At 44.2% G+C, this 26,131-nt stretch overlaps 5 protein-coding genes across 11 annotated transcripts; 3 read left to right on the top strand and 2 right to left on the bottom strand.

The window, feature by feature from the left end:
- The first annotated feature begins 228 nt into the window (after positions 1–228).
- On the top strand, positions 229–18,741 carry LOC118504171 (tetraspanin-11-like). 6 transcript variants are annotated; one of them, XM_036038318.1, is made up of 5 exons: positions 282–467; positions 16,461–16,514; positions 17,088–17,212; positions 17,274–17,465; positions 17,691–18,741. In XM_036038318.1, exons 3-5 carry the CDS (start codon positions 17,135–17,137, stop codon positions 18,120–18,122), a joined length of 702 nt encoding a protein of 233 aa, XP_035894211.1. In that variant the 5' UTR covers positions 282–467; positions 16,461–16,514; positions 17,088–17,134; the 3' UTR covers positions 18,123–18,741. The 6 variants fall into 6 exon arrangements, with proteins under 6 accessions (XP_035894208.1, XP_035894211.1, XP_035894210.1 ...); XM_036038317.1 differs by having other exon boundaries at positions 16,461–16,534; XM_036038315.1 differs by lacking the exon at positions 16,461–16,514 and having other exon boundaries at positions 229–333.
- Positions 18,285–19,323, top strand: LOC118506278 (tetraspanin-9-like). Its single transcript, XM_036043195.1, has 2 exons — positions 18,285–18,345; positions 18,740–19,323. The coding sequence occupies exons 1-2, from the start codon at positions 18,285–18,287 to the stop codon at positions 19,234–19,236; spliced, it is 558 nt and encodes a 185-aa protein (XP_035899088.1). The 3' UTR covers positions 19,237–19,323.
- A 1,028-nt stretch (positions 19,324–20,351) lies between these two features.
- On the bottom strand, positions 20,352–23,799 carry LOC118504169. Of its 2 annotated transcripts, none has more exons than XM_036038311.1 (3): positions 23,492–23,799; positions 22,772–23,108; positions 20,352–22,705 (listed from the first exon to the last, which is right to left on the bottom strand). In XM_036038311.1, the coding sequence occupies exons 1-3, from the start codon at positions 23,576–23,578 to the stop codon at positions 22,260–22,262; spliced, it is 870 nt and encodes a 289-aa protein (XP_035894204.1). In that variant the 5' UTR covers positions 23,579–23,799; the 3' UTR covers positions 20,352–22,259. The 2 variants fall into 2 exon arrangements, with proteins under 2 accessions (XP_035894204.1, XP_035894203.1); XM_036038310.1 differs by having other exon boundaries at positions 22,772–23,111; positions 23,492–23,771.
- Positions 23,419–25,030, top strand: LOC118504170 (growth arrest and DNA damage-inducible proteins-interacting protein 1). Its single transcript, XM_036038313.1, has 2 exons — positions 23,419–24,458; positions 24,527–25,030. The coding sequence occupies exons 1-2, from the start codon at positions 24,089–24,091 to the stop codon at positions 24,988–24,990; spliced, it is 834 nt and encodes a 277-aa protein (XP_035894206.1). The 5' UTR covers positions 23,419–24,088; the 3' UTR covers positions 24,991–25,030.
- Positions 25,014–26,117, bottom strand: LOC118504172 (ER membrane protein complex subunit 10). Its single transcript, XM_036038320.1, has 4 exons — positions 25,956–26,117; positions 25,627–25,887; positions 25,261–25,551; positions 25,014–25,182 (listed from the first exon to the last, which is right to left on the bottom strand). Exons 1-4 carry the CDS (start codon positions 26,025–26,027, stop codon positions 25,111–25,113), a joined length of 696 nt encoding a protein of 231 aa, XP_035894213.1. The 5' UTR covers positions 26,028–26,117; the 3' UTR covers positions 25,014–25,110.
- Between the last annotated feature and the right edge of the window lie 14 nt (positions 26,118–26,131).

Here is a 26,131-nt window from a genome sequence, read left to right as displayed (position 1 = left end):
ATAAATCTAGCAAATTTATCTAAAATTCGTCCATTGCAAGATTATTGGTGATAGCGGATACGATATTAGTTTTTAAAACGCTAGCGTAACGTTCAAACCGTGCCTATTGAATAAAAAGTATTTTAAAATTTAATTCTTTTGCTTCTTGTATATTTCGAATTTTTTTTCCGGTCTTCAGTGGAAACATATAACTTGAGTTTGACTGCCCTGAAACAGCAGCAGTAGTCGCGTTCGGGCGGGCAGCTTAGCGGCACAACCACCACCACCGCAACACCAGCAACGAATCATTTGATTTGAAATCGCGCTTCGTGCTGCACGCGTTCACTCTCCGTTGTAAGTGTTTGGCGTCAACGCGTCCATCGCTAGTCCTTGTAAAAAGGCTTCGAAGGATAGGTAGAGTAGTGGCGTGTGTTTTCTGAAACTAACATCACCCCAAGTGGCAGGTGTATTCCGCGAGGTTGTAGCAGGTTGGTAGTTGTGGCGTTGGTTAAGCTTAAAGTGATCGTGAATTACGTAGGATAAATCTAAGGTGCAGTTGGTGCAGTTGATATTACATGTCCGTAAAACCTGTTTTCGGGGTTGTGTACCCTTTTCTGTTCGGAATATGTACGGTGCGAGGTTAAAACTGTGAAAGGCATTTTGAGGCTTGAAATGCCCATCGGTTGTGCAATGATGCTTCGAAGCCTGGTGGTTTCGAGTGGATCGCGCCAAAGTTTTCTCGACCACTGTTGGTGGTGCTACGGGTGATTTGTTGTCAATTAAAGCCAAGAGTGCGGGAAAATGATTCGTGCCTCGTGAATAAATAAAAACGAGCCACGAAATATCTCAATTTATAAGTACTAAGTGAAGTTTGTGTGGTGACTTGTGTTTATGCTTGCGAGTGATCATTCCATCAGGTTCTGTGTGTGTGTTGGTGGAAGAAATATTAAACGATTTTTATATGCAATTAAATGCCAGAAAAAAAACTTCTTCTCACGCGTTGTGAAGAGGCTTAACCTTCAAGGCTAACAGTTCGTTTTTGTTGTGTTGCGTCGGATGATGCGCGATGTAATCGACGAGCAAAGCGTCTCACGCGAATACACCAGTACATACAGCTGCTAGTTAAACATAAATTACAACGTTAAACCAGAGTGTATTTGTAAGCTGTTATAGTAAGCCCAAACTTGTGTACTTTAGATTCGAAACTAGTCGAGAAGTGCTTGTGTTATTTTGATGAGCCTTTTTTGGCGTACGTTACGGTTGTGTTGGTGTGCGTCATTCTCGGAGTGAAATGGCGATCGCGGCCCTCGAATTTGGCAACGCTGTAGAAGCTGCTTGGGACCCCAACGCGGAACGTCTAACAAGACAAGTGAAACAGAAAATTGTTACATTCTTTTCAGATCCCTACACCTGATATTATTAAATCTCCTAATTCGCTTACACTCTCCTTCGAGGAGACTTTCGACCTCTATGACCGGTGGAGCATAAGAATCGATTGCATAAGCTTTTGCCCCGTTTTGCCCACGGTTGTGCTGGCCGCCTAAAAGCTGTGAGTTGCGGCTCAAGTCACAAAGGCATGAACCCACAGGCTTGATGCTCCCTGCCAGCAGCTCTTGCTGACCCCAAGCACGGTTGTTTGGTAAGCCCCTATAGCCTTTTCTGCCGTTCCACCGACTGACGCCGGCAATGGAAACCTTCCATACACGCGCGCGAAAGAAGGTGCTGTGTACGGGTGTGTGCATGCGAACGCGGATCACGCTCAACCAGTGTGTGTGTGTGCACTAGTGTGCGTACGGTGCGCGTGGTCGTCATGGCGCTGAAACTTGTTTTCTCAACAAGCACCTTTCAAACTTATGTGCGGTGGATTGGAAGGAGTGCTGTCGGACGGGGATCCCACTCGCTTACGCCCGCGATGGTCATTAAGCCGCTTGGCTCTGCTCCCACCTATCCCACCTCACCCCACTCGCGGTTTTTTGTGCCACCGGGGTATGCTGAATGTTGGCCACTGTGTTACTACTACTGTGGGTAGTAAATAGTGCCAGTACACACACACACAATCCCAGGTGCAGCATAGGGGCACACAGCACAGCACTGCATCAGCTCCGACCGGTGCAAAAACGTTCCCTTTCTATACCAGCGATGAAGTCACTCGGTTCTTGGCGCGATGGAAAGGGGATGTTTTTGCCCGGTGCGAATGATCGATCAACCTGCAGAAGGTTAAATCGTGCAAAGTGGAGCTACATTTTGACCCTCTATTGGGGAAGAAGAAGCTACAAAAAAAACCCACAAACAATTTTAGCTCCAAAAAAATGATGATAAGTTTCATATTGTTTTTTTCCTTCTTTTACTGGAGTTCGCTTCCGAGCGCTTATTTATAATTCAGGCGTCCTTCACGGAATGATTGCTTCGAAGCGCAATTAACCAACCGCGTCAAGTCATTACGATGTTCGCTTCGTTTTCATTGACATTCCATTCGCTGCCACGACAAAATGAGATCCGCTACCGGCCAACCGAGGCGGATAGGATTTTTGCGGGTTCCATTAACGTTCTTCTTGTGCCCTCGTAATGCACAGTAGGTGAAGAGATGACTTTTTTTCTTTACCTTCTATATATTTTTTGCAATGTATCAATTTACATCAGTTTCAAGAAATTATTCTAAATTGCTACTTACCATCAAAATTGGAGACGAAGCTTAGAAGCTATAGAGATCAAAAGTTGAACAAAAAATCCAAAAAAGTTACTAAACTTTGCACTGTTTTTGACTTGTGGAAATGTTAAAAAATGTTAAGCTATTAGCTTGTATTTTTCTTAATTTCAATCTATTAGTTTAGTTAAGATGGGTTTGGGTTTCATCCACCCAAATGCTCCATGTGGTAATGGCTGCACAAGCGGACAAGAAATAATTCGCAATTGTTTACTTTTGCTCAATCTGTTTCCATTTGTTAACAGACGTGTTGTGAAATTCATTTTGTGAGAAGAATAAAACCTTCTGCTTCTGAAACGACGAAACCAAACTATTTGATTAGCTTGGATCAATCTTGGTTTGGTTTTTTTTCTCGATCCTCTTCTTCAACCGTCGTCTTAGAATCGAACCAGCTACCATAACTAATGTGGCGTGGTGGTGGCATTGACCCGAATAAGCCTCTCGCTCGGGTCTGTCGGAGCTGTGTGGGGAGCAGTTTTGTGCTCCAAGCGTCAATATTCTACGAATGCCTGTTTTGGATTGCTACCCGTCTCTAAGTGAAGCAGCTGATTGAGTGGAATAAAAAGTTACGAGACGATTAATGTATGGCAAACCGATTTTCATAAATTAGTGATGCATCGCGTATAAATCGGTTTCGATCATCAGGCAGACTACTCATTCACTTCCTCGATTGAAGGCTCGGGGTATGATTTCCATCATCGCGTGTCTCATCTTATCTACAAATTGGCAGGAAATTGCGAAAGGCAGGCATGAAGCCTCAGGGGGCAGTAAAGTTGTTTTGTATTGTATTACTAAAAATCGAGAGTGATTTAGAGAGCTTTAGCTATAAAGTTTGCATTTCCCGAAAATCTGCTAAAATTATGGAAATATTAAAATCCTACTGTCAAGCCACAGACTTCATTTGATAAAATGAAATAAAGCCTAAGCTTTTAAATATAAAAGGAAGACTCTGTTTAAAAACAAACTTTAATCGGTCTTATTATTGGTCACACCGTAGAATTTATTTTCTTATGCTTGTGCTTCTGATAATTGTGATTTGAATCGTTAATTTAATGCGGATACATTACCTTTTCTGATTTAAAAAAATATTTTTAATTTATATACCGTTTATCTGCTAATGATACAATTCCAAATATGATTTTGTGGGATGGCCTTTTCCATTCTTGATCATGGGACTGGCCATGGTATTTCCTGTAACCTGGTGCTAGTTAGTGGTATCTGATATTTGGAGGTTGAAAACTTTCGGGACTATAATGTCTTCCAATCCAGATCATGGCAAACGCTGATGATGTAGACAACATTGGCTTTAAAGCCTCTGTTTAAAGCTTTTCTATCTAGCAGAAGCTTACCAAGCTTACCACAAGCTTGCGTTTGAGAAGAAGGTGCTCAGACGAATTTTTAGCCATAAATGTGTGAATGAAGAATTAAGGAGCATTAATTAGCTCTAGTATCTGTAAGATTTATTAGCGTATAAAACTACCCGTTGGGGTGTAACTCCGGTGGCCGAGGCGTTAACGGCGTCGGGCTTTACATGGCAGGACCGGAGTTCAAATCCCGTCCAGAACGCAGTACTGCAGAGAGCTGAGCATATCATGAGAATAACACCAGACAGCCCAGTTCATTGAGCTTTTGAGGTTGTCCAGATGGACATAGTCGTCCACATGCCCAGAAGAAGCGTGGTAGGCTGAAACAAAATGTTAATGTGTCAGAAAGAAAAAAGGACACCTTTTCACACCTTCAGAAAGGTCAGGGTATTGGAATGAACCCTTCGATAGACAGTACAGATATATTATGTGTTTTGTAAACAGTTTAAAAATCGAAGTTATTATTTTAATTCAAAATGCCTCATATGTCTACCAGTTTTTAATTTTTTTGATAGTTTATCGATATTGTGAAATTTAAAACGGAATGTAAATATGCTCAAGAAACAAAAAACTACCGTACGTACCAATTCCCACTACTACAGTTCTCTAGTCTGCTAAACGTACAGTCCCAAATTAAAATGAGCCGAATCTTTCAAACAACCATCAAACAAAGACAAAAACCTATAAAATTGTCATCCAAAGCGGGCTACCGGGCGATGGGTATGTAAGCTACTCCCACGGAAGCAATCAAAACGCTCAAAAACCTTCTCCCAGATGAGATTTTCTAGAGATGATCCACAATGTATGGCAGACAGGCACATAAATTGTACCACTACGTGCCAAACATTCTCAAGCAGTCATAAAATCTCCCGTCGACACTTCCTGCGCCGTCACAACGCCCGCCAGTATAGGACGCATTCGCTCGACCCTAGTTTGGGGCCTAGGCCGTAAATTTGACAACGTATCACTTGTTTACGTTTCTAATGATACCGCCCGACGACAAACCAACCCCCACGGTTCTGTGGTGGTAGTGGGAGACACGTTTGTTTGTTACTGTTTTCCCAACGATTCTCATTCTCTTGGCGGTGGCGTTGTTGAACGAAATTTAGCGCGTCGTTAAGTGTCGGTGGTCGGTGCGTAGGCGCGTTCGTGTCATCGTGTGGTGTAGCAACGGGTCGATCTTGTTTGATATTACGGTGCGCACCCCGGTGGTGTTTATTCGAAAGGGAGCCTCATGTTTTGTGCGGTTATCGTAATGGCTTTATTTAGAAATCGTCAACCGAAACCGATCGTTTAGACAGAAATGTGTGGGCGCTCGATGTTTAAGATCCACTTCTTTGAAAAGGTCGGCATGAGCAAGTAGGAAGTGGTGAGGAGAGTCAATAGGCAGCATCTGGGGGAGGATCATTCATTCATGCTCTTAATGTTGCGAACGGAACAAAGGACAAAGGGTTTTGAATTGCGCTATTATTTGTGACCATTCATTTTGATCGATAAAACAACTTAAATTTGCCTCTAAAACGCTTGTGGAACATGGGAGTTTGGCGTGACATTTAGCCCTTGGCAGATCTCAAACAATTAAGCGAAGCATATTATTTTGCATCATGACATGAGTACCGAACGCTTAATTAAAATTCTCCACACTGAATTCACATATGGGGGCGTACGATCGCCCAGTCGCATTTCCCGCCACTCGATCCGTCGAACAAAGCGTGCGCGCGCGCGTGACACGTGATTGAATGCGGCCAGAGAGAAAAGCGTTGCACAACACAACACAGATGTAAGCCACTGTACGTTACGAATGGAAATTTTGTCCCTTTTTACACAAAACATTAGAGCTTAGGATGCGGTTCTATGGCCAGTAGGAGAGATTACTCACTTTATGTGCTTTAAAACTAAAACACACCCGAGATAATGTTTCCGGTCACGTTTTGAAGGGAGGGCGGACGCGATGTCACCGGGCAAGATTTAAACACAGCATAAATTTAACAGCAAGCGAGATAATTTATCGCACTTTGGCATCCATCATCCATACCCTGGGCAAAACCGTTTCAGGGGGGGGGGGGGGGGTGCAACCGATCGTCGACAATCTTTCAGCCGTATTTCATCAGTCAACTTTCACTCTTCGTTCGTAGGGGAAGTTTTTTTGTTTCTTAGGCCAAGCTGCCAACGATTTACTCGCCTGCCGTGAGTGGTACCGATTAGCATAAATCATTGTGGTAATGTGTTCCATTTCGACATTTTCAAAGTCGCACTACGCAACACACTGCCAAGGGTGCTGACGAGGCCCTTGCTTTTTTTTTGTGTCGGTTTTAATTTAGAAAGAAGCCAACAGATGGTTCTAAGCAGGGTGAAAATTTATTTAAATAAGCGTTAAAGATATGTGCCTTTCTCAGTCGAAGCGCAAACGAAATAATGTACCTGCGTTCGGAATTATTTACGATTACGATCGTCCGCTGATGATCACCGTCGAACCGGAACCGAAACCCGGAGTGTTAACGTGGTTGAGGCGATCCCACACTGGACACTGGGCGTGTGTGGAAGGGTGTCAATTTTTTAGGTTCATTTTTTGGTCGACCAAACCCTAGCAAAATCGAGGAGAGTCGTCAGAAGAGTTGAAAAACGGTGTGAATTGTTTTATTGAAAGTTAAGAGTGGTATAATAAAAGGTGTCTTTTTTTCGCTCTCAAAAAAAAGGAAGAATAATATTCCGCTTCAGCGTCACCTTAAGCCGGAAGCGTAATTAATTAAGTTGTACTATTTATGCGGCCCGTACTCCGGTGTGTCCGAGTGGCCCGGATGGCGTGAAAAAAAATTGAAACAATACGCGGCTTCGGTCCACAGAACAATGGGCAGAAAGGGGAGAGTGTGTTTAGAATTTGGTCAGGTCATGCGATTGGTGTTTGTGAGCCAGGTGTGGTAGGAAAAAATTAAAATAAAGTCAGGCGGGAAGTTCAAGGCTCCCTAGGCAGTGGTAAAAAGTCGATTAAAATGTGCCCCTAAGCAACGGGCAGCGAACGAAAGGAGCGAAAGATAAAAAAAAACTAATTAGAAATATTTAGAATTTTTCGTTATGCACGGCATTTCTGTTTATTTAATGTAATTTTTATTAGAGAGCGCGATAGACAATGGACAAAAGATAATTATTCGCTGTGCACTTCACGTACGGTCGATTAGGATAGCATGAATAGTCAATAAAGCTGCGACAAGGTTAACGGCAAGAAAGGCTTTGTTGTTAAAAACCAGGGAAGAATAACTTGAATAAGATAACTACAATATTTGAGATTTAAAAAAAAGTTCTTAATAATAGTAATTGACAATTTAATGTTAAAAGAAATTTTTATTATCAAACAATTTTGGTGCTATTGAAATAGGCTATAAAATGTGTGCAATAATTTTTAAACAATATCGTTAAACTTTCCTTCACATCAGTAGGAAAATGTTTCTTAGCTTAACTTAAGAAACAGCAAGATTTGTATTGAGAACAATTAAAATCCATAGTAGCAGAGCAAACAGAATTTTATTTTTGGTAATATTTATACTTAACAGCTTGTAGGCAAGGTTTAGAATAATTTGTTGTTACTCATCTAGCTTTCTACTTTTGGATAGCAAACAAACACACCATTTGAACAAATGTCAAATGTCATAGGAATAGTTTGACATCTGTCAAACATTTAAGTAGTACGAAGTCTACTGGACACACTGTCAAGCCTTTCAAACAATTAAAAACTATTTGGAAGAATCAAATCGAGTTTTTGGCGAGTTTTCCGTGTCCCCGGAAAGTCCTGAGAGCACATCAATTCCTGTCCAAAAATTCAGCCTTTTGATTTAAAAATGTTTTGACATGTTTGTCAAACATCTTCAGGATCTTCAAAAAGGCGATCCCAAAAAGAAAAAAAAATTACCAACACTAATAAAAACTTAAAATAATGAGTTTCGAAATCTACCATTACCTGCGGCTTTCGGATCACAGATCAGATCACTTGCTTATTTTCTTCTTCTTCCTTCTTTGGTACTCGGTCTACCATTTCTGGCTTTCTGTGACTTGATTGTGTCTGGGGGGAATTTGAACACCGGTCCTGCCGTGTGAAGTCCGTTGTCGTCATCACTTGATTTTTCTCTGTTTTATTTTGACCCAGCTTTTGTCGTGCAAGACATAAAAAAAAATTAGAAAATCATGAAAAAATGAGATTTTTATTAATAAAATAATGCTGCTATTTTTATTTGAAAATATATTAATATTATCCTTAATGGGGCTTATTCATCCAGTATAAATTTATCAAGTACTCCAACTTAGTTTTTTGTCTGGAACCTTTGAATATAAAATTCAACAACAAATGCCCCTTCCGGGTCCGATCGTTGAGAATATGACCACACTGCGCTGTCCATTCACGCTACTGCATGTACATTGAACTTTCCCGCTCTACTCATGCTCTACCTCAAGCGTACATTGACACGTGCCCTAATCAATCACATACAACACGCAAAGTGTCCATAAAAAAAGGTCCGGCTGTCACTTCCCGACGCCCGTTTCCGGTTTGTGGGTTCACGAGTGGGTTCGGCGAAGAAAAAAAAAACAGTTCCAAGTTGTTCCGATCCCCGGGTGCCGATTGTCCTGGTGACAATGCAAATGGAGGGAGTGCAATTTTTTTTCCGAATGAGATTCTTATCGCGTTTTGTTGTGAGTAGGTAGCGGTTGGGTAGGTAAGCATAGAACATAGGGAATGGTGAAGTATTGGTTCTATGTTGGTGGAGCAACGTAACTCCACTTCCATTAAGGACTAGACAGTAAAGTTCAGTGACCTTTATTGTGTGAGCAGAAATAATGCTCCACAAAGAGGAGGACTTTGTCACTATGAAAAAATGACTTCATATTGCACTTGCGCTAGGTAAATGCACTATTGAGCTCCAATTTGTATTTCCCACCAGAAATGCATCACTGGTTAGGTTATCCAGGCTACACTAATTAATCTTCACCGCTATACAAAATCTGACAACTTTCTTGTGCGAATGCTTGCCACCTATAGCTGGACCCGGTCGCATGTCTTATGCTAATAAGATGCTAACAAGCTTGTTTGACGGAGTTAGCCGGACACGTTCAGATTACCAGAACTGGTTCGCATTCTTCTTCGTCGCCGCTTGCGGCTCGGGCAGAGATTCGATAATCTTGGGAGCTCGGGAGAAAATTCCACGAACCAGTTCGATCTCCAGCAAACGTTTATAGCCTTAACTTAGTATTGCCGACGGGGCGGTCTATAATTTTGTGGTGGGTTAGGTGTTTTTTTTTTCTACGCGCCTGATTTAAAATAGACACAGTTAAGTTTCACCTTAAACATAGCGGTCTGTTGACACTGGCTGGTGTGTAAGGGCAAACTTATTTATTGAATCTCGGTGGGTTAAATTCTGAGAATCGGTTTGGGGGGTTGTTGGAGTTAAGGAAAGGTTCATTCGAAAAGAATTATTGAATGTTCACTATGATCTATTAAGAAAGGCGAAAATTGCAGGCCTAAAGCATGAAGATCCCTACGAGAAGCAAACCAAAACGAGTCCCCAAGGGAAATTTGTAAGGGACTAATGATAGGGTAAAGGGTGAAAATTACGACTTCCTTAGCTGATTTTAATAATTATGAGTCTAGCTTAAATTTAAGCTTTCTAAGCAATAAGAATTTAACCGGTTTTAGCTATAAGAATTATGATGGCTCCTATAAGATATGTTGAAGATGTGTTGCGCTTAATTGTTATTTCAACAAATTCCTAAAATACCTTAAAGTTAAAGAAGCACCAGGAAGTAGGTTATCGTTATGTCTAAGAGACCCTTTGAAGATCTTCCCAAACATACCAGGCACGTATCAGCCATGTATGATCAGATGACCCACTCGTTAGCATAACAAAGAATTGCATACCAACAGGCGCGAGTGCCTCACACAGATAAGCGCTATAAGCGACATATAAGCTAATTTATAGTCTGGCAAATATTTCCAATTATTATAACATCAAACTTGCTAACAATTTAGCAGAAACCCTGCTGTTACGGAGGGGAACTCGCGAATAGCTTTTGATTTCGGTGCTGGCTTGGTCGAGCTTGGGCTATCACTGCTGGGCAGTTTGAGAAACACTATACAGAGGCAAATGTTTGTGCTGTCCAAAACGCTGTTTTTTTTTTGTTTAGTTTTGTTTCACTCTCCAGATCCGATACACGGAAGGATGATCCGTTTACACACCACATTACCATCAACACAATACCGCCAGCAATAGTCCCGAACCTAAACATTGCTACAAATTCTACAATAGACCTGGATTTCCTCACACACCTACAACCGAGCATGCCCGGGATAAGGCTAAATACCAGGGAGGAAATGCCTTGGTAATTTCTTTGTGAATTTTTTGTTTTTGACATTTGTATTTCATCAGCACATGCGGTGCTGACAATACGGCTTTTAGCCGTGATAATTAATAAATAAATAAAAAATAATAAAATAAACTTGCTAACAATTCATTTCTGAATGATATATGCTTGCTTCTCGCTTCAATACTTCTTCTTGATTCTTGCCCTAACGACCTCTTAGGTCATGTCTGCCATTTCTGGCTTACTAGACTTATTGCTACCGCAATAGTTTGATAATCAGGCCTCACTATGGGGGGAACGGCCCAGATGGGATTTGAACTCCGGGCCTGGCGTGTGAAGACGTATATTTATGACGAGATCTTGTGTACTTTGTGAGTCCTACCAATATTTTCTCCCAGACCGGATAGAATCAGCTGACGGACTGGATTTGACCGACCACTGATGTAGTTTGTTATGGCTCATTCAAGTCACAGCTAAATCCAGCAATTTGGGGAGGTGGGCTGAGACTGGCTGTAATTAATATTCATAATAGATCATTTCTAACACTTATTCCTACTCGTGTAAAGTGTGTTTCTGTATGTAGAAAGCTAGATGAAGGTTTTTGGTTGATTGTAGACGCAAACACCAACTCGCTTGGTTCAAAATCAAATTTAAATTGGATAAGCCTCTATGAATATTCATCTTGAGTGCTCTTAATAAACCATAATGAATTTTCCTACCGGCATAAACCAACAATCATCACATAAGATGCAAATAATTGAAGCCGTTTCCGTAGCTTAACCACTCCAGCAACCGTGTATTTATTCTAATGTACACAAAAGCTCCCTTTCATCCTATGCAGCGAAGTTTGCCAATTTCAGCACACCTCGTCGAAAATGAAATTGAAATTCAAAACATTCCAATTGCTGTGTGATAAAGAAGCAGACCAAAGCTCAGCAATAAGTAAATAAAACACGAAGAACGGTTTGCTTTCACTACTACCCGCGAGACTCCTTGACGAAACCCGGGTTTGTTTGGAAAGGGGCTCAATAGCGATTGTTATGCTACGGCGTGTGCTCTGCAAATTCCGCTTGCTTCATGCATCATCTCTAGCCTGAATAAGATTAGATTTACGTAACGTTGCGACAAAGATTCCGGCTGGCTGTACGTGGCGGAATCCGTGCGGGCAATTTTAAAAGCGGCCGAAGTGGCATTAAAAGCGCGCATTGGTTAAAGAGGCGCTTGAAGAGGAGTTGGTGGTGATGATAAACTTTTAAAGTTTTAAGTGGAAACTAAGTTTGCAGTGAAGCTCCTGGTTGAGGAAGCTATATCTCAAGTAATGAATGCTCAGAATCCAGCTCTCAGCTGCTGCTCGGCCTATGTGCACCCGGTAGGGTCATATGACTCAAGTCACGAGTTAGCACTGCGTCCTCGCAGCCAGACTCAACGACATTCCAGCTGCATGACCGTAGAACGGCAGAAATAGAACGCTTAATTGGAGCTAGTCATACAAACGAGTCACGTTCCATGTTTTGAGCGATCGTAACGCGTAATGATCGGTTGTCCTTCCTTCGTGTTTGCCACCGTCACGAGTGTTTTGAATATTGATTTGCCAGGTAAAACAAAGTACTTTAATCAAAACGCGACTTGTGAAATCAGCTAAGCATGGTGGATGAATCATAATTTAAACTCCTTTAGCAACATTCCAACAATGGTGGGATTCATGCTGGATAAGCGTCGAAAACCGGATTAAGCAGAATATTTGTATAATGCGCTGGGCTGCGAATAAGGTTTGTGTGTTTGGACGAGTGAAATCTCCTCTATCGGTTATGGGTTTTTTGGTTGTTAGCACTTCGTGGCGGAACAGTGTCTTCTGATCGACGCGCATAAAAGACACCGGGAGCCATCCGCACCTGGGTGTGATATTGACGGCGGCGTCAGTGGCTCATTATTCGTCACGATTGGAGCTTCGATAGCGAGAAATGGTGATCAATGTACATATAGAGGTGAGGTGTTGGGATTTCATCATCCAGTCATGCTGAACGGAGCTTGAATTGAAGTCATTTTTGAATGAATATTTATTTAGCTATCTCTGAGCTTATCTCAAAGAATAGGCCGTATAGTGATGATGCGTAGCTTGGGCTAAGCTTTTATTAACCTGCATCGATTTTTCATGGAAGATGAATTTTCTAAGTTTTGCTTTTAGAGGTTTGGGAGTGGCGTTATCTGAGCAGAGACCTCCCGAACACTTAATCATGCTGTTAGTGAAAACCGCCGGTATAAAACATAGTGGATCAAGAACTTTACCAAATTTAAATAATATAGCCTCTTGAACTATATTAGCGGGGCGACCCGGTGGTAGATGTGACAGTTGCTCCGGACTTCACATGGCAGGCACGGTGTTCAAATCTCATCTGGACCGTTCCCCCATTGTGAGAACTGACTATCCAACTGTGCGGTATCAATAAGTCTAGCAAGCCAGATATGGTAGGCATGATCTAAGAAGCTGTTAGGCCAAGAAAGATGAAGAAGAAGCCTTCTAAACTGAATGATATATTTTGGCACTACGAAGCTCTACTGTGAACGGAAGATGGGTAATATTCATGGCTTGATCTTGAACCTAAATAAGAATTTCTAGGTTCTTCCACTGGGACTGTAAGAGTTAGACTTTGAGGACCTGTGTCGCATGGAGTTTGCCGAAGTAATAAATACTTCAATCTCCTTAATAATTGATGGAAGCAGCTCACTGCAAATCCTGATCATTGCAAGGAGATCTGGTTTATCTCTTGTATTTGCTTCGTCCTGAGGCTCTAACGGCAATCTTGAATGTCTCCAGGAAAATAATGGTCCGTCATTGCAGGTTTTCGGGGACTTGATGTTACTCGTAGTTGGATAGGCAGTCCTGCGTACGGGGAGGCGATCTTGAGATGATGAGATTTGATGTTTGATGTATGCTTTTGAAGAACAGAGTTAGTCGTATAAAATTTCATTACAGCTTTTTATTGTATATTTGAATCCTTGAAATACAATTCAAATTACAAAAAAACGTAAATCCAATAGAACATGTTCTGAGGATTAGTAGAGTCATTTAAACACTGTTGACTAGACAATATGCACGTGCTGAAATCTCAAGGACCAACTGTGAATTGTAAAATATCAAGGATCTTATTTCGAAAACCGGTACCATGAAAAAACCGTGAAAAGTCCTCAACTCATCTCATCTATCCAAGTTATTTGACTCCTAACTTCAAGGAGTTAGACGTCCATCATTACCCCTTATGAGAATTTGAATTATATTTAGATTCTCAGGCAATCGGACTATGTAGTACAGTCCTGTAGGATAACAGCAAAACTCTCCTAATCGCACGACTTTCTTAACTCTACCTGTCATCATGTCCATCGCACGAATTACCAGTTTCAAATAGATAAAGCAACCGCATTAATCAACGTCACTCCAAATCGCCGTCTTATACGATCATTGTTTGCAGCAGCTTCATTAATCTGCTGGTATCGTTAGCTAAACGTTCATAAAACAGCGACTCACCGATGTGATTGTTAACATCCTGGCGTGTCCATTATCGATTAATATTCCTTGGGGTGATGTTGGGTCCACAAGAAAAAAAAAACACACTACATCAAACCTGAACTACCACAATGAATGAAGCAACCCCCGGCGAACAGCTCCGTTGCACAACGATGAACGATTGGGTTTACGGAACAAAAAAAAAGGCGCTACAACTTTCCCCACCGATGTTTGTACACATTTAAAAAAGGAAAGATGCAAACGGCGATCATTAATGATCTTTAGGCGATTGGGAGGTTTTGTTTGGAGTGTTATTTTTCATTTCCTGCTAGCTAGATAATTGTTTCATTTAAAGTTTATCTCACACAAAAGATTAAATCCCTTTTTTTCTTACACTAATTGCCTCCTAACGTCGACACTTGCGCATGGCGAGACCGACTGGCGGGCATTGATGAAGAGCCATTGCTTCCCAGTGTCGTAACCGTTGTCGGCCACCGATGGAACATGCTGCCCCAAAAGCGGGCCTCCGGTGCACTAAAACGGTTTGGCGACATAATCGGGCCGGCCCTCACGACGCCAGCACCATTAGGCGGCCGCGTACGTGTTCGCGATGGTACGCGATGGACGCGAGGTAGACGGTTGCGTAACGCAACATTACCCACAGCTTAACGGCAGCATCATTGACCAGGCTGGGATGGGCGAAGCGTTCAATCAGCGCTGGTGCAACTAGACCATTTGTGGGTAGCGTTACCAATCTGGTTTCCCAGGACAGCCCACAAAACAGCCTAGCTGAGGGAACTGACGGCTGGTTCGTGAGAGACGCGAGCGCGAAAAGCGAAAGTATCGTGTGGTCACTTCCCAAGGAAACCGGAACCGTCCGACGGTCAGGGACGGTGAACGGTGCTTTTGGACCGGTGGAAGGTTACGCAGGAAGGCAACCACCACGGTGAACGATTTCGGCATTGACCCTCGACCGTGTGCGTGCCGTCGGATGAATGGTGGCAGTCCGTTCCGTTCACTTTTTTCCGAGAGAGCCTCGGGTGCCTATCTAGATGATGACGGGGAAGTGCAGGATGTGGCCGAATATTGTGGAGTTGATGATGAGTTGATAGCAGAAAACATCTTTTTAACGTGAGATTTAGATTCAAATCTTGCGAGATCGAACGGATGAGATCGGTACAATTTGTTTGGGGCACGGTGGAATTGGATAGTTTGATGCCTAGATTGGAATCAATGACTCAAGGTGACTGACGACCCTGATCAGTTTTCTGGTGGACCTCTAGAGTTGGATCATCCAAGCTCTTGCAATAGAGCTCCAACGAAAGTCAGTTCTCGTTATGGAGTACGGTGCAGATGGAAGTTGATCCCCGGTCCTGCCGTGTGAAGACTAAAGTTACTCCAGTGTCGTCTTTATCACAGGCGACCCCAGCATATCAAGAGCTCGTGAAATCCGAATTCTTCAGAGGTTTAAATACATTAAGCAGTGTTCTATTTATTTTTGGAAATAGTATCAAGTTAGCTTTATTTAACGCCTACGTATCAAAACTAGTCACGTCACCAAGAAGTGACATCAGACCTTGGGCATCTCAGAATTATACGATGTTGCGTAAAATACTCAGACCCACTAATGCTACGCCATCTTGGGGGTTGTTCTAGGAACCGATCTTCCATTGCGAAAGACACGTGAGCCGACGACTCTCGGGTCGACGTAAACATCTCTCCCCCTTCCCCCCCCCTCCACCCTGTGGCCTTGGTCGAGAGTATGCGGATCCTACATTACATCGAGCGGTGGCTACCTCACGACACTCTAAAGTGGCGCGCTACACTTCTGACAACCGTGGCCTTTAAACGGTAGCCGGTGGCCTCGAACACTGGCCGGAACAAACTATTGTACCAACGTGCGTAAATGCGCACCACCGCGTACTTTGCTGTGGTTTTACGCCGAGAGTCAATTAAGCAATTGACATCAGTGAACGGTGTCCGACAGGGGAAGGTTCCGGCGGGTGAAGAGGAGGGTTTGGAGGTTGGGGGGATGTGTTTACGGTAAACCGATAGCGATTGGCACCCAGCAGCGTGCTTTTTGGATCGAAGGTGACACACTGTGGCGTGTTCGAGTTGTAAACAGCGCATGAGTCACGCGCATGGTGATCGACATCCATTATCAGAAGGTTGCGTGTAGGTGTACCAGGAATTGTTACAGAAGAGGCGGTTAATACTCTGTTCAAAAGAATGAATAACTTCATCATAATATAATGTACAAAAGAGAATAAAAGAAAGAAAAAAAAAGATCATCAAATTAGCCTTAAAAACCTCAGTTAAATATTTTATGCTTCTCTTTAAAGGCTTCCGAAAGTGCGTTCAGAGCTATTTTGTCTAGAGCCGATAAAGTTAAATCGCCATGGTCATTTAATGACGCAACTCCTAATGTACAATTTAACTAATTTTGACTGAGGGCCAAATTTATGGACATTCAAGAGGAGAATATCAGTTTGTGTGGAACAGCTGTATTAACCTGCCGAAACCTGGAATAGTTATTCTATCTGCAAATGACAATTATTGTTCACAGATGCGACCAGCTATCACATCCCATGTGATCCACTCCAGGACTAACATTCAGCCAGTAGGTATTTTATCTCATTGGTAAGTCCTAAGCGGAATGAGAGTTAGGGACCCTTGTCTCATCATATCTGCTGAACGATGGGCGGGTTCGAATGCTTGCGAGCTCGGAACCCTCCACCACCGCTCAGTTTCACATGGCAGGATCGTTCCGCCATTAGTACTGGGTAACCTGCAGTGAGATCACCAAACCACAACGACTCCACCTCCAGTGGACTCTAGTGATAAGTCGGCATCAAATTCGAGCAATTTTGAAGTTGAAGTCGCTTTTGATGTTTCTTTGGAAGACTTGATACCTCTTGCTCTTGATATCCCTTGGGAAGACTTAATATCTTACGTCCTTTTAACGCGGGGACAACCTTTTGGAAGAGTCATAAAATGTTAATGGTGAATTCTGAGTAGAGTCATATAACCACTTCGTACTGACCATACTATCCATTCGAGGATTCAGCTCACTAACTCAGATGTGCGCACTAAATCTACTATCTCAATATTGAATGTCAACTGATTAAAATTACGATAAAAACGTACGATCTCAATCATAATCCTTTTCAATCTTATCCTTCCGATCCGATAGGTTCTGCATCACTTGTAGCATAGGGATAGACACAACAGTCTCACACCATGGGATCCGGAGGTAGAATGGACTGCTGCGGGCAGTGCGTCAAGTACAGCATGTTTGTGGCCAACTTTGTCATCTTTGTAAGTGTTACTGACGTCGCACTCACTTTTCTGGAACTAACCCCGTCCCATTGCATTCCAGCTCGGTGGTGCGATCGTGTTCGGGTTGGGCATCTGGACGCTGGTGGACAAACACTTCATTAACGAGCTGCTCGGTACGAATCTGTTTTCCGGCGCGGTGTACGTCCTGATTGCCACCTCCGCCCTCGTCTGTCTACTATCGTTCTTTGGATGTATGGGTGCGGCCAAGGAGTACAAGTGTATGCTGCTGACGGTAGGTGTCCTCGTCCTTGTTACTGACAACGCTCCTAAGTAGCTAGTGGCTTTTGGATGGGATACAATCACGCTTTCGGTTTAGTTTTCCGCTCGATTAAACTGCTTCTTTTTCCTTCTTTTCCGACTGTGTGTTCCCACACCTGCCCACACACTCCACTACCTCCCCGGCTCTCTTTGACCGTATCCGGGGGTTCAAAAATCGCACGCTGTTTCGCTGTTGCAGTACTTCATACTGGTGTTCCTCATCTTCGTGACGATGCTGATCGGTGGCATCCTGGGGTACGTGTTCCGCGAGAAGGTATCGCAAACGATGGGCGACGAGATGCGATCGTCCATGAGTTTGTACGGCTCGCGGCGCTCCATCACGACGGCGTGGGACGAAACGCAACAGCGGCTGAAGTGCTGCGGTGTCAAGAGCTACAGCGATTGGCGCGGTGACATCCCACAGTCCTGCTGTCAGCGAACGCTGGACGGGTACAAGCCGTGCATCGAGAACCCGAGCCCGGAGAACATCTACATCAACGGCTGTCTCGAGATCACGTCCAGCTACATCCGGGACAATGCGGCGATTATCGGTGGCGGTGGAATCGGTGTGGCTGTGCTGCTGATATTCGGAATGATATTCTCCTGCTCGCTGTTCCGAATGATTGAGTGATTTTCCATCGTGCGTGGAAAATTGTTATGCTGCACACTGAATCAAGCAATAGTAGTGAGCATCTACCACCGGCCCAGCACTCCATCTTCGTACTTCGATAAACCGTTAAGACATCTACCTACTGCTGCTCGGGTTCCCTGGCTTCCTGTCGTTTGTGGAGCTATGGGCGATCAGACGCCGTATTCCGTCCAGCGGGGAACACAATCATCCCTCGACCGTTCGAGTGAGCCCTTTTCCCCCCGCAGAATCTCTTGCTATTTGCAGTATGTTTTATTTGATGTGTTTTGTAAATGTGCTTCTCTTAATTTTGAGCGTAGTAATACTTGCCTAGTGGCGTTGGACAATGTTTTGCGCTTCGTTACGCAGACGCGTGGACACAGTTTCCTGCACCGCCGGCTCAGCTCTCATTACATCGTACTATGTTAAGATATTGTCTTTTTTTATTTTAATTTAACACAATCGATCGGCTGAAGTGAGAGGACAGCAAACAAAAAGAAAAAAAACACCCGAACACGACAAACAAATTGAGGAAGCAAAATTTATGCTTAAACGAGAACGATTGTATAATTCCATTGTGCTTTTATGTAGGTGTTAATAAAGAGGAAAGGAGCGGTAAGAAGTTTTAAAATTTCCTTCCTTTTTTTCCACCGTGCGCGCATGGGACTGGGTTGGGGTGTCACAGTACTTCCTGCTGTCGTTCCTGGCCGTGGTAGTGCTGGGTGTCGGTTCCGTGCTAGGTTACGCGTTTCGCGAGCGCATCGCACTGGGTCTGCAGGATCAGATGTACGAGAGTCTGGATATGTATGGCCGGCGCCGATTGACAACCGTTTCGTGGGACATGACGCAGGAGGATTTGCATTGCTGCGGTGTGGAGGACTTTCGTGACTGGAGCGAACGTATCCCGGATTCGTGCTGTATGGATGATTATGGCGCCCGGAAGCGACCATGCCAGCAGCTGCAGACCTCCCTGACGATCTATCGGATCGGGTGCTATGAAGCGATCACACAGGCGTTGGTGGCAAACAGTTTGCTGCTGGGCGGTGCATCGATGGTGCTGCTGTTGGCGATCGTACCGGCGACAATTATGGCGTACTACATGTTAACTACCATATAGAATGGTAGGGACAATGTAGGGAGATATGGAATAAAATTGTTAAAGAGAAGTGAAGAATAAAGAGCGACACAGGTGTTTAAAGCTTTATGTTTGTTTCCTTCACACTAAAACGTATTCAGCTGGTGGGATCATCGTGGGATTGTTTAGTACGAGCTGCCGAAGTACTGTATCACATATGTACACACAAAGTATAGGGTTCTTTATTGCCTCTAAGCGGAATGGATGTAGGAGGTCTCGTCCATATCGATCCACAGACCGGAGGAAGAGTTTTTGTGATTTAGGAGCCACAAGGATTTTTTGTGATTTCGGAGTTTTGTGATTGATTGCTCGAACCTCTCGCGGCCGTTCAGCCCTCCAACCAGAAGGAAATCATCAGTTGACAACTTCAAGGTGCTTATGGAGGAGTTTCTCTTCCATAAACCGGTCTTAGCTTCGGATGATGAACTAAGTGATGAAATTTAACTTCAATGGACACGTGCTTCAAATCAAGTCCTGTGATTAAGCAACATGTGGATGTCCTATTCAAACCGGGGTTCAAATCCCATCCAGACCGTCTCGCCATACGCAGTCACTTTGCTACGGGTAAAATCAAGACACAGAAAACCAGAAATGGCAGACCGAGACCTTTAGAGGTTGTAGTACAAGTGCCAAGGAAGAAGAAGATGTCCTGTACGAGTCTTGGACTATGGTAGTGTAAGAAATCAAGGTGGTTGCTCTTTTCCAGAGGCAGGTGATAAGAACTTCCTTTGGCGATGTGTGTGAGGAAGGTGTTCGTCCTTTGCGACCAGCTCCGCATCAGGCATGGAGGAGTAAGATTGTTGGAAAGAACGGCTCGAACCTGTCGAAGACCAGGATTTAGCCACAGGTGGACTGCACCGAGATTCCTCACGATGCGGCTATGTTACTACGATGCTCTCAAACGGAGAGCCACGAAGAAGGGTATAGAGTTATATCTTTGAGGAACATTCCCTTTCACATCTTCAAGGTTTTGTTATTTTCTCGAAAAATAAATCTCCTTATGACTTATCCAATTGTAAAATGATAAAGATAAGAAGCTAATATTGTGAAGCAAATCAAACCATTTGTCATCTTAAGGAATAAATATTTTCAAGAGCTACTCCTCATCAGACACACACTGCTTGCCAGGGTTGTCTCCAATAGTTTTGTGTTTATTGATTCTGTTCAGTGAGATGAAATGGAATCGTGTATCGTATCAGTAGTACAACATCGTATATGCCTTAGGATGTTCTGATCTTTTTTTCTTTCTTTCTTTCTCTCTTTTGGCCGCGGACTTGAAACTGCAGTACTGGGAGAAGTTGGAAAACGGATAAGCGATGTATAAACTAAGCAGTACTGGCCCGTCATATTGCGCGTCATATACTGTAAGCCCATTCTCTCTCTCTCTCTCTCTCTGCTCGTTAGGTTTGAGGACTTTCCCAGTACAAATGGGAGCTTTTGGCCCAAATGTGCTTGTGTAAGAGAGGACGTGGTTTTTCCCCTACTCATTTTTACTCATCAAGGGGTCTCTTGTAAATGTTACTCCACATTATTTATACGCCATACGCACAGGTTTATGGCGTTGTTTGCTAGTTTCTTACTTTTGGTCTGTTTTATGAAGCTGCCCCTTAATTCTCTGTGTGTTGTTTTGTATAAACCGATTGCGTATATATATATGTATGTGTATGTATAATCTTTGTGGTATTACACACTTCATTAAACGTTAATTTAATACACCACTTATCATTGCGGTGTTGCTTTGTGGGGTGATTTTTTAAAAAAAATATATAGATACACACATGTACACACAATGCTGCTGCTGTGCCACATGTGCCACCAAACGCGTGCATTGTTGGCAAACGGAAAACAGCAAGCTTCCTCGCTTAACTAAACTGTTCTTTGTGTGTATGTGTATTTTTAACTGGCTTATGGGTTATCATATATTTATTTATATATATAGTTATATCTAAACATTTAAATCATGTGCGACACCGAACGCAGCTTTTTGTGTGTGTGTGTGTGTGCTTCACTGTTTCTGTACACTATAGATTTGGCGTTTTTTATGTTCACCAAAGCCCTCCCCCCTCTATTTCAAAAGCATAAAGGAAGCATAGGCGCATAGGTACATGCTTTGAAAAATTCGAGGCTTTAAGTTTGGTTGTAAATAGACCGAACGAAATAGGACGCATTGTTTCTACGCCGTTAGCGATACTGGCTTCCGCTCACAGACGGCTGCGGTGCGCTCCGCTTCAATTTCTGTTTTAAGAAAGCAAATGAGGAGCACAAAAACAGGGAGTTTGAGAAGCACACATGTGGCACACTCGCTCGCTTTAACTTATACATATATATATGCTTTTAAACAATTGAAAAGAAAGCACTAAAAAATGGAAGTATAATATGTTCTAGGAGGGAAATCGATAGAGAGAAGCAATTTACTGCTTGGTCAGTTCTTCATTTGCTGGAAGAGAAGTTCCTTTTCAAACGGACAATTGAAAAATGTGGCTTAAGCGTAACAGTCGAAGAGGACCTTTTCACAAATTGTTTTTAAAAAAAACTGGGGTGCGTAATCGATCGAAGGAAATAGTCACGTGAATAGTGACTAATTTTCCAACCAATATGGATTTACCACATTAAAGAATAATTTAAAAAAACCCCCACAGACTCCCAAACACGCTCAACGCATTTGTTTTTCTTCGAGTTATGCTTGTTACGACAGTTTTGTGCTATTAGGTGCAGATCACAGCGATTGTACGATCGCAAAAGAAGGTGAAAAAAAAAATACATTGGGGCAACAATCGAAATATTAGTCAACAGATGATCTCGATCGTGCTGCGATCGTCTGATCAAACACATAGATGTGTGAAACGAATGGAAAAAAAGGCTCCACACAACTAGGAAAAGAGTGCCAGTGCGTGTGTTCGCGAAAAGCCCGAACCCGACAGCTGGTGGTCCTTCTAGTGGTGCGCATTGGTCAGGTGAGGAGGCTGTGCAGGGCCCGTATCCGTCGTAACGTTTGGCAGTACCGGTTAGGTTTGCCGGTGAAAGCAAAGGCTGATGATGCTGACACTGCACAGCACGATCGTCACGACGAACAGCATCATGTAGACGGACGTGATGAGCCAGAAGGTGAACAGGTACAGGGACTTGTTGCAGTACTTGCCCAGCGACGGATCGTAGTTCGGTTCGTAGATTTGGTAGATCCAGAACGACCCGATTATGAACCACCCGAGCATGAAGCAGTTGATGAGTGTCTGCGTTGGCGTTTGTCGCAACCGTTCCAGCTCCTGCTCCTCCCGGCTGCGGACCCGGGTCGAGAGATGGAGCAACTGTTTCAGCACACCGAACCCGCCGCCTACCAGCAGATACACCGGTATGTATTCACCCTGCGGGCAATCGTACAGGTAGATGGAACCGAACACGATCATACACACCGGTATGACGATCGTTATGCCCAGGGCAATGGTGCAGCCGACTGAAACAGGGATGGGAAACAGGTCACGTGCCATTTGCCATTCCGTACCGGAAAGTCATTACTCACGCGTTCCGAGCACCAGTATAACAATGTTGACTAAAAAATCCAGTATTCCTCGGGAAGTTTTGCGCGCCTCCCGGACCCGCCCGAACAGGGAATCGTAGGACGGTGGGGGCGCTTCCACATCGACCGCCTCATCGTAGCTGGGCGGTTCGCCCCGGCGTGAGGTGCTCGGTTCGCCAAGCTCGCTGTACGGTACGGGCGGTGCGGTTGGGTAGTAGAGAAGGCTGCTTTCGCTTCTGGCCTGTGTGCCCAGCTGTGCGGTCACTATCACTATCGGCTGTGGTAACGGTGGAGGTGTTGCGGTGGTCGTATTTCTGCTATCTACTTCCTCCTGGCCCGGCTGCTGAAACATATCGGAGTAAAAGAAACGCACCATTTTAGCCCCGGACTGTTGTCGGTAGTACACTACGCACGCCTTTCGCGGATGCGGATCGATTCGGGACGGACGGGAATCGTAAAGCGCAACGATAGAACGCGAATAAAGAAACGGCAAACGAGTCGCGCCTTTGTTTGGGTGCTCGGCCGCTACTTTCGCAGCATGTCGTCATACGGCGAAAGCGTCTCGCGGGGCTTTCGGACAAACCCCGGGGTTAGGAGACGGCACGAATGGCACATGACATTCGGCTGACTTTGGGACGGGTGTACACATTGGCACAGTGAAATCGTGGGGTGGACCGAAGCCCGACGCGGCACCGTGGCACCATCGCACCGTCGTCGCCATACCTGTTGAACGTAAATATCGTGGTAGTTGGATACTGCTACGTTCGCTGGGTACTGTCCACCAGCGCTGCCGCCACTGTTTGTGGACATTGTTGCCGTTGCACCGTTTCGGACTGTGCACTGTCTTAGCGATGGGCTCACGCTCGTTCGAGGTGGGCAAACGGTGCGGTTTGCGTACACTATGCGTTGGGAACGATAATGTTGTTGGTGCGTTGTACTATATATGGAACGAAAAACACACGAATCGCTTCTCAGTCCGGTTTCTGGTTCGTTTGTTGTTTTTTTCTTCTTTTTTTTCAAACCCGAAAATGATGTCACTGTTTGACAGTTGTGCGATAATGACAAAAAAATTAAGAAATGCGAAATTAAAAAAATTGGACCGAATAGAGGATAATAAAGCTAAATAACGATACGTTTTTAAGAAACATTATTTTTCAATAAATTATGTACAAAAATAACGATTTTTATATGATGAAATGCCACTTGCATGTCCGGTACGGAACCCACTATTTGACGTCCGTACCAAAACAATAACTTACACAACATACAACGAGAAGCTGTTTTTCGTGCGGGAAAACCTAAAGAAACCACATTTTTGTGATGTTACCAGTAAAGCTGTTACTGCTCCGTACACTACCGTCCGCAGCCGTTGGTCAGTATTTCATGCTGGCCCGTTCGCTAACATGCGGAGTGACACGATTGAGCAAGAAAGCGGAACAGCTGGAAAACGAAGAGCCGGTAGCGGAAGAGCTGCCGGTAACATTCGTCGACGATGATGCAGAATCGGCGGAGGCACGTGAAGCACGGATAGCGACATTGAGGAACAAATCACGGCTTCTACCACAGCACCGCAACATGCTGCACGGTGTGCTTCCGTACGAACAGTCACAATCCTGGATTCACGAAACCGTCAAGTACAAACGCATGATGCTCGGCCGGTACGGCATCGATGGTAGCAGGGTGGATCCACGTGAGTTTTGTTTGAAGACATGATGTGCGCGGAGATTTTAAAATATCCCGTTTCCCCTTTATTTCCAGGTGTTTGCTTCCCAACTAAAAAGGAAGCGTACGAAAAGGCGGAGTACGAACGTGTTGCATTTCCCTTCACACTGAAGCAAATGATGGATGCGAATGAAACGGCGCGCAAGGCACGCAAGGCCGAGATAGAAGCACGCGAAGAGGAGGTGGCACGAAAGCTAGAAAAGCTTGACCAGTGGACGACGGATTTGAATGCACGCATCGCCAAGAAGGAAGCGGAAGCACGCGCCGCAAAGGAACGCAAGGATCGTCTAGTCGAGGAAGTGCGAAGACACTTTGGATTCAAGGTAGATCCGCGGGACGAGCGCTTCCAGGAAATGTTAGCGCTAAAGGAGCGCGAAGATCGTAAGAAGGTGAAGGAAGCGAAGCGAAAGGAGAAGGAAGAGAAAATGATGGAAAAGTTGCAGAAAAAGACGGCACAGCTTGAGGCGGACGTTGAGGTGTCGAGTGAGCAGACGAAATAATAAACTGAACAATCACGCGCATCTATAGTGGGAAACGCAGCTGAATGCTTCTTTACTATTTGGTTGTGACTGAAATGCAGTATAAATTAAGAAAGAAGTGCGCCGTATCGGCTTTCCGCGTTAGCGCTGCCCGGCCTCCGGGTTGGTGGATGAAATTAGCAGCAGAATGACGACCGGCACGAGATACATCCACTGAAATTGGAAAACAAAAACCAGGATGAGATATTTAAATTGCTCCAAATGCCTTCATGTGACTCTTGACGGTCTTACGTATTTCGCAAAGAAGCTTCGATTGTCCTTAGTTTCGCCGCGTTCTCGAGCTTCCCGTTCCCGTTCCATCTTCTGTATGAAGCTGGCCGTGTCCGGGATGGGTGCCGATTCGGTATGCTTCACGTACACGTCCGTGTTGAATTCGTCCAGCACGTCCACGTCGGTGTTGGACAGGTCGCGGCATTCGTTCATATTGCCATTGTTGACCGACTGTGTGACCGCCGTCACCATTCCCGAGTGGTCCAACGAAACCCATAGCACATCGGTTAGCTGAGCTTTCGCCAAGGCACACTGCAGCAAAGAATGGTGGTGGAACGTTCAGTTAATCTAATGCACATAATGCGCGAGCAACCAAATTACACCTACCGCTTTGGACGAGGTAAGAAACTTAGTTACACCATCAGAATCGGTAACGTGTGCCTCTAGGCGGTAAAGCCGGTTCTCTTGCGCCAATCGTTTCAATTTGTTTCTGTCCTGCAGTGATAGCGGTTCCTGTGCCACTGAAACCAGGCCGGTGTTACGGTTCGTGATGGTAACGTTGCCCCGTAGGGTGAATTTGTTTGGTTCGTCTATGTCCAGCGCATGGAAGAGTGCTATGTTTAGCCAGCCGTCGTACTCGAGCGAGTTCTAAACAACACGGAGCAAATGTTAGTGCCGCAATTGCACTAGACCGCATTTAATGGCTTGATACTCACCGCTTTCACATAGCTTATGGTGGACGCAATCCAAATGGACCCGAGGAAAGTTAGTTTCATTAACAAATTCATTTTATAAATTAGATTTGTTCACCGGAATGGGCAGCACTGGGTACAATTGAACCTCCAATGTTTTGCAATGTGACAGCTGAAAATATTTTGACAGTTTGCCACAA

Source organism: Anopheles stephensi, chromosome 2, assembly GCF_013141755.1.
Source record: "Anopheles stephensi strain Indian chromosome 2, UCI_ANSTEP_V1.0, whole genome shotgun sequence".
Lineage (NCBI taxonomy): Eukaryota > Metazoa > Arthropoda > Insecta > Diptera > Culicidae > Anopheles > Anopheles stephensi.
This window is presented reverse-complemented; position numbering and strand designations above follow the sequence as displayed.

What these genes read in the sequence shown, in the direction of transcription:
- LOC118504171 (XM_036038315.1), top strand. Translation starts at nt 17,135, where the DNA reads ATGGGATCCGGAGGTAGAATGGACTGCTGCGGGCAGTGCGTCAAGTAC. An exon ending in TGGCCAACTTTGTCATCTTT is followed by an intron (nt 17,213 to 17,273) that starts GTAAGTGTTACT and finishes ATTGCATTCCAG; the next exon opens with CTCGGTGGTGCGATCGTGTT. An exon ending in ACAAGTGTATGCTGCTGACG is followed by an intron (nt 17,466 to 17,690) that starts GTAGGTGTCCTC and finishes TCGCTGTTGCAG; the next exon opens with TACTTCATACTGGTGTTCCT.
- LOC118506278 (XM_036043195.1), top strand. Translation starts at nt 18,285, where the DNA reads ATGGGCGATCAGACGCCGTATTCCGTCCAGCGGGGAACACAATCATCC. An exon ending in ATCATCCCTCGACCGTTCGA is followed by an intron (nt 18,346 to 18,739) that starts GTGAGCCCTTTT and finishes AGGAGCGGTAAG; the next exon opens with AAGTTTTAAAATTTCCTTCC.
- LOC118504169 (XM_036038310.1), bottom strand. Translation starts at nt 23,578, where the DNA reads ATGTCCACAAACAGTGGCGGCAGCGCTGGTGGACAGTACCCAGCGAAC. An exon ending in ACGATATTTACGTTCAACAG is followed by an intron (nt 23,112 to 23,491) that starts GTATGGCGACGA and finishes GATATGTTTCAG; the next exon opens with CAGCCGGGCCAGGAGGAAGT. An exon ending in TATACTGGTGCTCGGAACGC is followed by an intron (nt 22,706 to 22,771) that starts GTGAGTAATGAC and finishes TCCCTGTTTCAG; the next exon opens with TCGGCTGCACCATTGCCCTG.
- LOC118504170 (XM_036038313.1), top strand. Translation starts at nt 24,089, where the DNA reads ATGTTACCAGTAAAGCTGTTACTGCTCCGTACACTACCGTCCGCAGCC. An exon ending in TGGTAGCAGGGTGGATCCAC is followed by an intron (nt 24,459 to 24,526) that starts GTGAGTTTTGTT and finishes CTTTATTTCCAG; the next exon opens with GTGTTTGCTTCCCAACTAAA.
- LOC118504172 (XM_036038320.1), bottom strand. Translation starts at nt 26,027, where the DNA reads ATGAATTTGTTAATGAAACTAACTTTCCTCGGGTCCATTTGGATTGCG. An exon ending in TTCTTACCTCGTCCAAAGCG is followed by an intron (nt 25,552 to 25,626) that starts GTAGGTGTAATT and finishes TCTTTGCTGCAG; the next exon opens with TGTGCCTTGGCGAAAGCTCA. An exon ending in GAAGCTTCTTTGCGAAATAC is followed by an intron (nt 25,183 to 25,260) that starts GTAAGACCGTCA and finishes TTCCAATTTCAG; the next exon opens with TGGATGTATCTCGTGCCGGT.